This window comes from Molothrus aeneus, chromosome 3 (assembly GCF_037042795.1).
Source record: "Molothrus aeneus isolate 106 chromosome 3, BPBGC_Maene_1.0, whole genome shotgun sequence".
In the NCBI taxonomy this organism is placed as follows: domain Eukaryota; kingdom Metazoa; phylum Chordata; class Aves; order Passeriformes; family Icteridae; genus Molothrus; species Molothrus aeneus.
In genome coordinates this window covers 6,390,195-6,403,620 of record NC_089648.1, presented here as the reverse complement: position 1 = coordinate 6,403,620, position 13,426 = coordinate 6,390,195, and the positions used below count along the sequence as shown (strand labels likewise).

The window sequence follows — 13,426 nt, the reverse complement described above, 5'->3', positions numbered from 1 at the left end:
GGGGGAAGGAGCGGGGCACAAGTGACGCTGTCACCAGCCCTAGGGTCAGCCCTGGCTTGTGGCACTGCTGACACTCCACGTGCCACACCGTGCTCCAGATAAACACAGCCCTGCTGAGACCCACGTGGAGAAGCGAGACAAGCTGCGGGGACCTTTTTCTTTGCCCTGCCCCAAAAACACAGGGCTGACTGCCAGCCAACTGTGCACCCACACATCAGGAGGATGGAGCTAGTGCCAGGAAAAAGGCCAAAGTGGGGGTGACAGGGAAGCTGGGCCTAGGAACAAGGTGAGAAACAGCAGCAGCAGAGCAGGTGCCCAGCAGGAGTGCCCACGAGGGGCAGGGGCTCGCCTTGTGGCCTCACCTCAGAAATGGAGATGCCATTGCGGTACCAGGTGACGGTGGGTTTCAGGGAGGCCTTGCTGAGGCAGTGCAGGTATCCTGGCTTGCTCTCCTCCAGCTGGCTGTCCTTGGGCATCTCCACCCATTTGGGTACCGCTGGGCATGAAGGCAAGGGGTTACACAGAGCCACTCACTACCCCTCTGGCCAGCAGCAGTGCAAACACACAGGCAGTGTGCAACCTGCAGCTCAGCCATGAGAGGTGCCTCTCTGTATCAGTGAGGTAATGAGCCACGCTGCCCAGCTCACCCTAACCCCCTACCCAGCCCCTCTTCTGCTCCCACCCTTTTCAGAAAGTTTCCTACTAGCCACAGTGATGCTTAGCTCCTGTTTCTTCTCTCCAGCCTTGTTGGCAGCGTGGCACGTGTAGATCCCTGCATCCATCTCTGTGATACTGGTGAAAATGAGCTGCTCTGCCTCTTGGTACACCCTGCCAGCAGTGGGAACTCGTTCCTGGTTTCTCTCCCACCAGACCTGGGGTGTGGGTATGCCTTGTGGGGCAGTGCAGGACACGCGGTGCCCCTGGTTTGCTGTCAACACCTTCGGGGAGAAGGGCGCCATGTCTTCAATCTCTGAGAGGAACAAGAACAACAGGGCTCAAAGACGGCAACAAGATGTAGCCAACCCACCAACACCATCATTCACAGGGGAGGCACCATTTAAAGGTGAGAGCACACAAACTGTTTGCTGCCCTCATCCAGAGAGCAAGGATGAACCATTGCATGTACTGACCCACTGCTATATTGTCACATAGCTCCAGGGTGACACTGGAACTCTGGGGACTCACTGCCCACCCTGTCACCAGCCCCAGACCTCACCTGCCAGCCGCAGAGTTGCCTTCAGCACGAGAGTCTTCCCCCTCTGCCCGTGGCCAACGCACTTGTAGACACCGGTGCTGCGAGCCCTCACCTGGGTGATCAGCAGGGAGCCATTGGCAAACACGGTGGTCCTGGGCACATGGGGAGAGCAAGGGCTCAGTGGGCACCTCTGCAGGACATGGGCCACAGCCACAGAGCTGAGATGTCCTGCATGAGCCCGTGAAACCAGGAGGGGCCACGCCAAAGCTTCCCACCACATGTGAACAGGATGGTCGGGATACATTCTTCATGGAGGAAATGAGCTCGCAGAAGTTTTTGTCTTGGCGGAAGAGCTGGCTCCCACCAAAAAATGCATCAGCAAGCAGGAGCCAGTTCTGGGAGCACACAGAGCCAGGAGGAGGGGCAGGGGACACAAGGTGGCGCCAGGGGGCTGCCAGGCCGAGGGCAGCCGGCACCCAGACAGCACTGCTTGCTTTCCAGAGACTGGAAGAGACATCCCAGCTCCGGGATCACTGCCCTGGCCTGCAGACTGCCCCATGCTTAGGCTCTCAGGGGCACAGAAACACTCCTGGCTCTGGGGATCACCATGCACATGGATGTGGAAGTGCAGGAGAGCCATGGGCCCAGTGATTGCTGTGCAGATGTTGGGGGCTGGGAGGTGTTCCCAAGTCTGGGGATCACCATGTGTTGGCATCAAGTACTGGGACACGTCCCTGACTGTGAATTGCCCCAAGTGGGTGTCTGGAGCTTGAGCTTCCCTGGCTCCACAGAATCACCACATCTGGGTGATTCTCTAATCCCTAACTGTGGGACCATCATGCATGGGCATCTAGAACTGACAGCCCCACAGATTCCTGTGAGGACAAACTGCTCCCTGAGTCCTGTTCAGGTAAATGCCATGCACAAGGACCAAGGCCCTGCTAAACCCAAGCCAGTCAAGCTGAGAAACCAATCCCCATGACCACTCTGATGTTGTGTGCTTGCCCTCCTGTCCAGGCAGGGTTTGACCTCTCTCTTCTGGAACACAGTGCCCCTCTCCTCCCAGCCCTGCCCACATCACTGGGGTCCCTGTTACTTGGATCTGTTGGTGACAGGGTTGTCTTCAAAGAGCCATTCCTGCGTGGGAGGGGGCACAGCTGCAAACTGGCAGTCAAACATGGCCTCTTCGTTCTTGGTCACGATGAGGTCCTGAGGGACGATCACTGCCTGAGGAAAGCTCTCATCTGCAATGGCACAGACCACAGGAGGGTGAGGGGGACAGAGGGGCCTGCAGTGTCCCCACACCAGTGCTCTGGGAAAAGCTCAAAGAAGAGCTGGGTGTGCCCTGCAAGCCCAAAGGAGGCAAACGTGCCAGCACAGCTGGAGTTAGGGACTCAGAGCCTAGGATTGCATGTGGGAGCTGCTCAGAAGGGGAAAACCCCTTCTGTTTCCAGCATGGCCCTGGCCACCCTGGTTCCTAGTGAACAGATCAAAGCTGACACTGGACAGCAAAATTCCCCTGTCCAGTTCCAAATACCCCTCTAATGTCGACAATTCCTGCCCTCCTTAGGACTTTCCTCCAAAGACCAACATGGCATTTACCCACGTGGCAATGACACTAGCAAAACCAGAAGCACCTACAGCCTCCAGGGTGCTCCATTACAAAAGAAGACAGCATAAATCTGCTCCAGAAAGACACAGGGGTGAATTAACACACACAGACAGGGCTGGGCTCCAGCCTGGCTGTGGAGGTGTTCGCAGGATGAGGGAAGAGATGAGAATGTTGACTTTATGTTTCAGAAGGCTTGATTTATTATTTTATGATATATATTACATTAAAACTATACTAAAAGGATAGAAGAAAGGATTTTATCAGAAGACTAGCTAAGAATAGAAAAAGAATGATAACAAAGGCTTGTGACTGACTGAGACAGTCTGGACAGCTAGACTGTGATAGGCCATTAATTAGAAACAATTACATGAGACCAATCACAGATCCACCTGTTGCATTCTACAGCAGCAGAGGATGGTTGTTTACATTTTGTTTCTGAGGCTTCTCAGCTCCTCAGGAGAAAAAATCCTAAGGAAAGGATTTTTCATAAAACACGTCTGTGACACCTGGCCAGGATTCGTTGGGTCTGTCTCTGCCCAGAAGCTTTGCACAGAGGAAAGCCACACAAGGCTGAGGTTCCCCTGCAGCAGAGCAGGCTGTGGGGCAGGGCAGTGTGACAGCTGGGACACAACTCACCGATGACATTGAGCGTGAAGTTGTTGTGGCTGCAGACGGAGCCGACGGCGCTGCGGGCGCAGCAGGAGTAGAGCCCGTTGTCATCGGGGCTGGCGCTCGGCAGGGTCAGCGTCCGCTCCTTGTTGCTGACAGAGTAGGAGCTGTGGCTCTCCGAGAGGGGGACACCGTCCCGGAACCACTGCCACATGGGGCTGCAAGACAGGGGTGAGCAGGTGAGCACGGGCACGGCGCCGTCAGGGCTGCCCCGGGAGCGGGTGTGCGGAGGAGACAGCCCAGAGATGGCCCAGTGCCCTGGCTCTCCGTCCCGCTGCCGGCCCCGACACAGACACGAAGCCATGAGACATGCAGCCAAGGTGGACGGGACACGACTGGGAAGCGACGGAGAGTGACTGCAGCACACCAAGCAGCTCAGCAGCTGGGCTGTGACAGCCCATCCTTACTGTGCTCCTCGCTAGGCGGCTCTGGGGAAGCCGTCTGCCTTCTCCCGCGGCGCTCAGCACAGGCTCAATCCTGCCCTTGGCCTTCCCTGACTCTACTGAACTCTTGCGGGAGAGAGGAGGGGAGTGGGGGAGGAGCAGAAAGAAAAAAGGTGGCGGGGAAGAGGGAGGGGGATAGAGAGAGAGAAAGAGAGACCACACAGCCAAGGTGCAGGGGCCCCTGGCAGGGTCCACTCCTCAGGAGGCAACCCTTACCGTGGGTGGCCATCGATGTGACACCGCAGCACCACTGTGGAGGAGGGCTGGATCTCAGCTACGCTGGCCGGCTGCTTCAGAACCACACTGCCTGTCTCAATCCCTGTGGGATCAAAGAATACCAACACAGCTGGCTCTCCAAACGTACAGAGCCCAAGTGCTGGTTATTGGTGACTCACCGATAACCAGAGGAGGCAGCAAGGGCACAAGCATGCTTAGAGATACACATGCCCTCAAGGCAGCGTGGAGTAAAGAGACACCCACACTGCAGAGATCTCTCCTTGCCCTACATAGCTGTTCTTTGAGGGTTAAGGTGAGTTCTGAAAGGATCTGCAGTGCCCAGGACACACTTGCTGCAGTAATGTCCCAGTTTCATATGCACAAACAGGAAAGGGGACAGGAGAAAGCATCTCTGACAGCCTCAGGGACACCAGAAGACACAAGAGGACTACAGGGCAGGATGGACACGGCAGCTGGAGAGGAATCCGACTTGAGCAGCCCAAGCCATCCGATCCCTGTCTGACCCACACAAGCATTAGCAAACAGCCTGGAAAAACTATTTCCAGCCTCTGGCCCTCCCAAGAGAATGCTTTTCCCTGTGCCTTGCAGGCAGCCCCACACTCACACTTGATGTTGAAGGAGGCGTTGGCGGTGCGCGCCTCCTCCCCGGTGAGCACGTTCCTCGCCAGGCACTGGAAGAGCCCGGCGTCCCGGTGCCGATCCACGGCGGCAAACTGGAGGTTGCTGCCCTCCTTGAAGCGCTGCTCCGTGTCCTGGACGGGAATTCCGTCCTGCAGCCACTGGAACTCCACGTCCGCCGGCTCCTTCACCTCGCAGCGGAGGATGGCGCTGCGGCCGTGCAGGGCATCCTGCGAGTACGGCTCTTTGGTGAAAAGGATGCTCGCCTGCGTGCCCACGGCTGCAAGGCAGAAAAGGGAGGGCATGCTCAGAGCAAGGGAAGGAGAAGAGTGGATCAGGTAAGCACGTGCTGTTCTCAAGGGTGTCCAGACAGTCAGAGCCATGTTAGGAGAAACAGAGCTCAAAGCACATCATTCAGAGTTTGAACAGATCTGTGCTTGGATGCCAGCACAGCTGCTTTAAGCCTGTCTGCAGCAATCACTGGAACAGGGCTGCCTGAGCTTGCCACAGCCAAGGAGGGCTCTCTGCTCCCTGGGGACACGGGCATGAAGAGGGAGTTCCCATGACCCACTACTGAGTATCACACTTCCAGCCTGAACAGAAAGATGTCTTGCAATGTATGAGCCTGGAAGGCAGTCACCAAAGCCCTGGAGAGCAAGCAGCTTCCTGGGCACTTGCAATGTTTCTTTGAGTGCTTCTTGTCCAGTTTTTTGGGATGTGTCCTAAGTTCCAGCCTTGCACCACGATTGTCCCTAATTAGAAACACGCACAGACTGTTTCTAGGTTTTCCTCAAAGTCCCTCTCATCAGGACTATGTCTCTGACTCACCTCCACAGCCCCAGCAATCACACAGAGAAACACTGGTGTGGAACAAGGATTATCTATGTGAATAAACACAGCATCTGCTGGAACACAGCACAAGAGGATGCAACAGGGACACCACAAACTCGCGCCGGTGACTCAGCCCGCTCGCTCGCAAGCAGAAGCGGAAACAACAAAAACAACAAACTGCAACAGCTGTCCTGGGGTCTGGTAGTGGCCTGAGGGGCTGGAGGCATCTCTCTACAGAGATGGAAACCCCCTAAAGCCCTCCTTGACACACTAATGCCCATCCAAGAGTGCTTCCCTGGGCAGTGCCTGGCATGGCTGCTGAGGGAACCTCTCACACATTCCCAGATCTGGCTGCTGGCTGCCCCCAGCCAGCCCTGCAGGCACTCTGCTCTGGTTACCAGCTGGAAAAGCAAGGGAAGCAAACAAAAGGCAATTCAGCACATGAGGATGGCTCTTGGACTCTGTCAGCAGCACCATGCTCTGCAGGGAAAGGGGCCAAGCCAGGCACATTTTGAGCTTCTTAGAATGAAGACGAACAAGAGCAGGGTCAAAACAGTGTGTTCCCACCACTGCAGGAGAAACAGCTTCAGAAAGTGTTTGCCTGGATAAGTTACGTGAGCAGTATCAAAGTCCAGCTGAAAGGCAGCTCCTCTTTGGACACTCAGCCACATCCTCCTTCCCAGCATTTGTATAAAAGCCTGGTGAAGGGATAAGATTTAACAACACACCTCAGTCAGACAGAGCTAGGGATAAGGAATCTTTTTCCAAAAGAGATGTTTTGAAGACCATCAAATTCCAGGAAGCCACAAGAGCCCTTCCCACGCTGGAAAGCCTTTGGAGCATCTACACAGTGCAGGGGCCACGGCAATGCTGCTCATGGGCACTCATTTCCTACAGGGCTGGTCTGTGCTCCCCCACTCACAGCAGCAGCAGCAAGGCACTGACACAGGCACTCCAACAGGGCTTCACACCTGTCCCAAACACATCAGCTAGGAGCAGGGGCTGGATTTTGCAGTGACCCTTCTGCCACTCAATTCCCAACTGAATTTCCTCTGATCCCAGAGCTATGAACTCTGAATTTGGCTGTCCTGACTTTTGCAACAGAACAGCCAGCTCCATGCATTTCTCAGGAACCTGTTGATGGTCCCGTTTCCCTGGGTCTCGTACAGAGCCAAGTCCCATCAGCATGCTGTGCTCCAAGGGTCAGCACGTCCAGTGAAGTCTCCATGGGCAGCTGCCATGCACCTCCCCTAAAGGCAGGAACTATCCATCAGTCTGTGACAGCTGGCTCATGAAGCTGAGATGAAAACACGCCTCAAGGTGATACAACGTGCAGGAACATGTGTCACATCAGATCTGTCCCAACCAGAGCACTCAGCACGGCAGCAGCCACCCAACCTCACTCAAACACAGCCATGTGCTCCATAGCCTAAAAGCTCCAGAACATCAGGAGCTGAGCTCACACCAGAACTGCTGCTGGGTCAAAGGGGCAGGAGGAAAGGGGAACAGAGCACTCAAACCCACTCAGGTTTGAACCTACAGGATCCAGGTCTGTTATTTTCCCCAGACATGCCTCAGGCATATTTCCATCAAATCACACCTGTATGGGACAAAGCAGGTGCCAAGTGGCAGGGCACACAAAGCTCATGCAGGAGGATGGATTTGTTCTGCTCTTGCAGTGTCAGCCTACTGGAGTAGGATCATGCCAGTGCTGGAGTTTGTGATGAGACACCTCTCTCTGAAGGTGCAGACCATTAGGGTATTAAGATGTTATATTTTAAATTACATTTTAAATTACATAGAAGTGATTTCTAGCATGAAATCATCAGCATTACCAATGTAACACTGAAGAGCAACAGAGCTGCTTTCAGCCCATCACTGACAGCACAAGTGCACTTTACTCAGCACTGATCACTGAGAGCTTTGGCTGCCTCATCAGATGCATCCTGCTGCTCCAGCATGCCCCATGGCCAGGCAGGAGGACATGGCTCTGTGGACAGAGGACATGATGGTGGCTTGGCACAAGTCCCACATGGGAAGCAGGGATTTTACCAGGTGTCAGGAAACACTGGGATCCAGCTCCCTGGTGAAACAGGAGGAATTATTCATGCTGTTGTTTTCCATGCTGGGGAAATGGACACAACCATTTCAGCTCAAGCAAGATGCCTGTGATGAACAGCTCATGAGCACAAGTGTCAAGGCAAAATGGGATAAAAAAAAATGTAAAGCGCAGCAAGAGCCACCAGCCTGTGTTTTGTTTGACAATAGCATCCAAGGTGCCACTGGTGAACTGGCTACACAGACTGGAAACCATTGTCCCAACCATGCATCACATCTGGGCTGCAAGGAAAGACCAGGAGCAGCTAGATGTGGTCCAGAAGAATCCTACTTGAGTTTTGGGGTGGAAGACATCAGAAGCCCAGAGGAGGACACAGCTTTTCACAGTACTTCAATCCAGAGCACCGGGGCCCAGTGTTGGGAGATGGGAACTGCCTGGAAGAGCTGCACAACCCTGGCCCAGGAAAAGGCCGCAGTCAGCAGGGTCTGTGCATCCCCCCTCCACCTCCTGGGCTTTTGGGACAGAGGCTCAAGGAAGCTGTCCAAGGAGAGGGCTGCTGTGTGGGATGCCATTATGCTGGAGTTTGGGTAAAACCTGTACAAAGCCAACAATCTGCACCGCTGCTGAGTAAAGAAAATTTGTTTGTTCCTCTCAGCAGCTGCAGGACCTCCCAGCTCTCCTGTGTGGCAGAGCCATGGCCGTGTGTGGCTCACCCACTGGAGGCTACCCCAGAGGAGAGAGCAAAGGCAACCCCAGCTCACACTGGACACCTTCCCAAAAGCTTCTGCTGTGGTTTCATGAGCTCATCTGGGCTGGGACACATTGCTGGGAGCTGCTGAACAAAGCAAAACGCTTCCCTTAGTGAGAGTCACTTCAAAAACGATCCAGCAATGCCACATCAGCCTTAGCAAGACAGAGGCAGTGCAGAGCTCTCCCCCAGCCACACAGCTGGGCCAGCCATGGTCCTGCAAAGCCCACGCCAGCACGGAGCAGTCCCAAATGTGTGTGCTGGCAAACATCCGGCCCCTGCACATGCATGTGACACCAGCCACCCCTGGCTGGGAGAAAAAGAAACCCTCCACACATGTTTCTGGACTAAAACTGTCTCAACTGTGCCTACAGAAAGCTTTCCAGGAAAGATCTTCAGCCAGATTAGATAAACATGTTTGAAATGCAGCTTGCTTGAAAACACCCAGTGGTGTGCTACCCAAAGGATACTCAATTGAAATGCAAAACCCTCCTGTTGAGGTAATAGATAAAGGTTAAGTGAATTGTGCAGGGAGGTTCAATTGGTACCTACAGGTCCTCAGGGTATCATCCCCACACACCACAAAGCAAATCATCTGCAGGGAGGGGCCATGGACTAGTAGAATGCACAAGGATGCAGAGAAGAGCTCAGATCCCATCCTGGCTGTGAGATCATCCTTCTGGCAAAGATCTGAGTGCAGGAACACAGCATCCTTCAGGCAGTGGTACCCTCTGCTCAAACTAATTTCATTTTTTTAGGGAGGCAAATAGCAGCTTTACCCCAGGAAAAATAGTGACACTAATACACCTGCATTACCAGTCCTAGTTTCTAACAAGTGTCTCTCAATTCACTTTTTTGTCTTGGGGTGTCCCCAGGTATTGAATTTGCAGGCAGTCCTGACGAGGGGAGAGAGAATGATGAGGAGGACTCCATCTTAGCAGAAGGCTAATTAATTACTTTATTATACCATATTATTCTATACATCTAAAACTGAACCTGCCAAGCAACTCAACTCTGCACACAACTCGTGACTGTCACCCAACAGTCCCAACACACACACACACACTTGGCCCTGACAGGCCAAGGAAACAAAACACCATCACTGTGGGTAAACAATCTCCATATTGCATTCTCCTTTTGCACAAACACAGGCACAGCAAATGATAAGAATTGTGTTTTCTTTCTCTGAGGTTCAGAGAATGTGAAACCCAGAAATATTCTTGGGAAGAACTGTGCCTTGCTTTTCTCTGTGAGGAGAAATTTGGGGCTGCAACCAGGACTCGGCCATTGCTGGACTCCAGCCTGAGCACATGCAGAGCATTTCAGGGTGACAAAATCAACAAAGCCATATCCAGGACAGACTTCTGAGCAACTCTATGAAGTCAGTCACTGCTGTCTGAAGCTCTGCAGAGTAAGTTTTCAATCCTGTGGGATTGGCAAGAAGCAAAGAACTCTCCACACCTCTGGTAAAGGACACCCAGCCCCATGGTAGCCACTCCCTTCAAAGGCTGCCACAGCATTAATGCAGTGATGTGGCAGCAGACTCAGCACGGACTGGGAATGTCTTTGGGACTATTCTCCAGAGCCAGAAGTGCTAACTAGAATTCACTGCTTTAATTCCTCAGTGCCAGCTCCACAGGCTCACCTGGGGACACTCCAGCACCCAGCACCACCTGGGTGCTGCAGAGCAACCCTGCAAGCTGAGGAGAGCAGGCAGCACATCTCCTGCCCTGCCTGCCAGGCCAGGCTGCCTACATCTTGAAACAATCCAAAAATCCCGGTCTCCTTGCCTCACGACATCGCTTGGGAATGCGGCCTCAACCACAAAGCCTTCAGCTGCTGCACAGCCCCAGATTCCTGCTGAGTGCACAGGCACCTCTCTCACCTACAGCCCTGCTGGGGAAAGCACAATGCAGTGCTCCATATGCCCACTCCTGGGGGAGATCCATGCTTCCACCCACCCCAAACTGCCCCCATCCCGCCATGCCCAGTGTGCAACTCCTGGGCACCAGCTGCTCTGAAATAAAAGAGCTCTGGACAAAGGACAGAGAGGGAAAAGGAGAGGATCCATTTCACTTTGTACCCAAGAGTTTACCAATCTCTGAGACACCACAGGATATGAGTAATCCCAAAGCTGCTTGCAACCAAACCAGGAGCTAACAGCATGGGAATGGGATTCGGGAGAGGGCTCTGTGCAAGTATAAGGTTTCCTGGTTTGGAAAGCAAGCCCAGCACTCTGGTGCTTCTGCAGCCTGTAGCCCAGCCCCATTATCCAGCCAGGCCCCAGGAGCATTATTCTGCAGACTTGCTTCCAGGAGCACTTCAGCAAAATTCACCCTGGGTCAGCTCAGCCAGATGTGCAAGCCAATTTCTTTAATGCTCTGCACCTGGAACAGCAGTTTAGAGGAGCTGCAATTCCTCTCCAGTGCCCAGGACAGCAAAGCCCAGAGCACCCAAACTGCATCCATCCTTTCTCTCCAAAAGGGAGCCATCCTCTTCCTCTTCTTCCCTGCCAGCAGGAGGCCTCAGATCTACCCCAGCTATGGAGGGGGAAAACCTGGCTTAGAGGAAACAAAACTAAGACCCAGAAGTACCAAGATGTGATGGAAGAAGTCAGCTGCAAGAACTGGCCCAGCCAGCTGTTTCTGGCAGAGGACATGACTGGCCAGCATCTGTTTGGCCTCTCAAAGCAGAGTGGAGCTCCCATGCTCCTATGCCAGAGCCAGGAGCTCACAGCTGTCCCAGCTCCACCATGGAACCAGCTCTTGCTGGGGCTGCACAAGGAGTGTGCAGGTCTCAAGACCTGGGGCAGGAGCTGAATGTATTTACACCACCAGCTCAGCACTGAAGGAGGCAGAGAGCTTTGTAACACACTGCTAAACATTTGCTCCCTGTCCATTTCCATTCATAGCTAGCAAAGATGCCATGCTCCCTGGGAAGGCACTGCTGGGAAGCCTGCTCCCCCTGGCTCCCCAAACCTGCAGGGCCCTTGCAGCACCCCAGCAGTTCACTGAGGGAAGGCCCTGGGCCCCTTGCAGCAGCCACACATTGCACTTCCCTGCAAACAGAGTCCAGGGATACAGCTGGGAGAGAGCAAGGTGGCCTGGCCAGAGATGCCTTAGTTCCCACCTCTAATTTGAGGTGAACAGCAGGAGTAGCCTAAATCTATCCCCAGGCTGCAGCACTTCAGATTCAGACTGAAAGACCAGGATTAAGAGACCCTTTCACCACTTTTAAATTCAGCTACCAGCTCTGGGTGTGCCAGCTAACTAACAGAGCTCAGCAAAGCAAGGTGGCAGTGACAGCTTTTAGCTCCCTCAAATCCATTCTCAATACAAGGCCACCCCACATATCCACACTGTGACCTTCATCTTCTGCCCCTGCCACTGCCCAGACCACTGAAGAAACAAACTGTCCAGCAGCAATACAGGCTGTTGCTCTTTGATGAGAAACCACTAAGGAAAAGGAGGATTTGGATGAGCTGATGCACTCACTCCCAGCTCTGTTGTAAACCTGTAACAAGGCAAGGCAGGCACAGGCAGAGCTGCCACTGCATCCCCCAGCTGCATGTTTAGCTGCTGCTAACCCCAAGCAAAACCACCAAACCAGAAGCACAGTTTGGAAGGTGACTTGGCTCCCTGCAAGCCCAGGGGCACAGCTAGGGGCCACAAGAAAGACAGTCCCCAGAGGAAAAAGAGCAGAAGAGACTGAGAAGCTCACACTCAGGACTGATTTATCACCTTTTCTCTGAGAAAGACAATCAGGCCACAGCAGAAGTGTGGTGTCAATGGCAACCATAGGCACATCTTCAGAAAACACCATGACCTGTGCTCCATCCTAAGGACAGCAGGGATGGTGTTAGGGCTTGGGGTCCTGGCCTCTCACAGGTTTCAATATCACACTCTCAGAAAGCATTATCAAGCAGGTCTTGTCTTTAGGAGCAACTTAAACATCACTGTCTGCAGGCAGCAATTCCTTCAGTTGCCAAGTCCTCGGGAATGGCTCCAGCACTTGGGCTTTGCTTTTAGTCACTCTTGGATCAAAGAGCAGCAAACTCTGCGTTCAAGCCCTGGCTTGCTTCCAAAGGCTGGGCAATGAAATCACTGAGCTAGAGCATCCTGAGCTTGCTGGTCCAGAGGACTTGACAAGCCCTCTGTCAGAACAAGGCTCCAGTGCCTGCAGGCAGGTTTAACTCCTCATGTGCTGTGTGTGCACTGCTCAGCACCAGCTCAGCCCATGCAGCCCTGGCAGCACTCCCTACAAGGGAGAAGCACTCCAGACACTGAAGTGCTGCTGATGCTCAGGACTGCAACTCTGCCCTGAGAGCCTTTTCTTCCTGCTGCAGCCAGGCACAGCTTGCACAGCCCCTCTGCCCACATGCTACCTAGGGCCCAATGGGCTTGGCATATCTCTCCTGTTCTCCCTCATCCCCACCCACAATTGTCATCCTAAGCTATTAGCAGCACTTTGCTTGCCTGCAGTGCCTGGGCTCCTTCCAACCCAGCCTTCACTGCAAACAGCCACATCTCCAGAGCAGCAAGCCAGCCCTCTCCAGAGCAGGAGAGCCACAAAGATCAGCAGGCAGTAAAACCACTTACCTGGCCTCTCTGCCACCACTGGATCAGCCAAGCACTTCGTTCCTTGATCCCATCTTCTGCTCCCCATGCTCTGCAGCCCACAGGGCACAGACTGCCACGGAGCAAGCAGAGCACACCAGCATCTGCTCTTTGTCCCTGTGAGGCTCCCAGTGAGCACAGGGCCCCATACAGACCTCCCATTCATGTCTCCAGCAAGCCATGTGTTTCCTGGCACAGCTCATTATGAGCACGCTCATATAAAAGCAGATTTTTGGCATGCCAGAACAGGGAACAAGGACACATGGGTCAGCTTTTCCTCTGTGCTGGTCACAAGCACAGAGCCAGCAGGCTCACTTGCACCAGCTGAAGCCATAGAAGCAAGCAAGGAAAATCATGAATGCTCAGTAACGTGAGGAACCCCCCCTGCCTCCTGGGCA

General features: G+C 53.8%; 1 protein-coding gene across 4 annotated transcripts in view; it reads right to left on the bottom strand.

Annotated features, from left to right (window-relative positions):
* PTK7 (protein tyrosine kinase 7 (inactive)) overlaps positions 1-13,426 on the bottom strand; it is a 35,234-nt gene that overhangs the window by 7,789 nt on the left and 14,019 nt on the right. For 2 of the 4 annotated variants that reach the window (XM_066546179.1, XM_066546180.1), the window contains exons 2-8: positions 4,761-5,054; positions 4,136-4,238; positions 3,444-3,634; positions 2,292-2,439; positions 1,217-1,347; positions 704-970; positions 363-496 (exon numbers count right to left, since the gene is read on the bottom strand). In XM_066546179.1, coding sequence (XP_066402276.1) covers positions 363-496; positions 704-970; positions 1,217-1,347; positions 2,292-2,439; positions 3,444-3,634; positions 4,136-4,238; positions 4,761-5,054 — 1,268 coding nt within the window. The other 2 variants (XM_066546181.1, XM_066546182.1) reach the window with 2 other exon arrangements.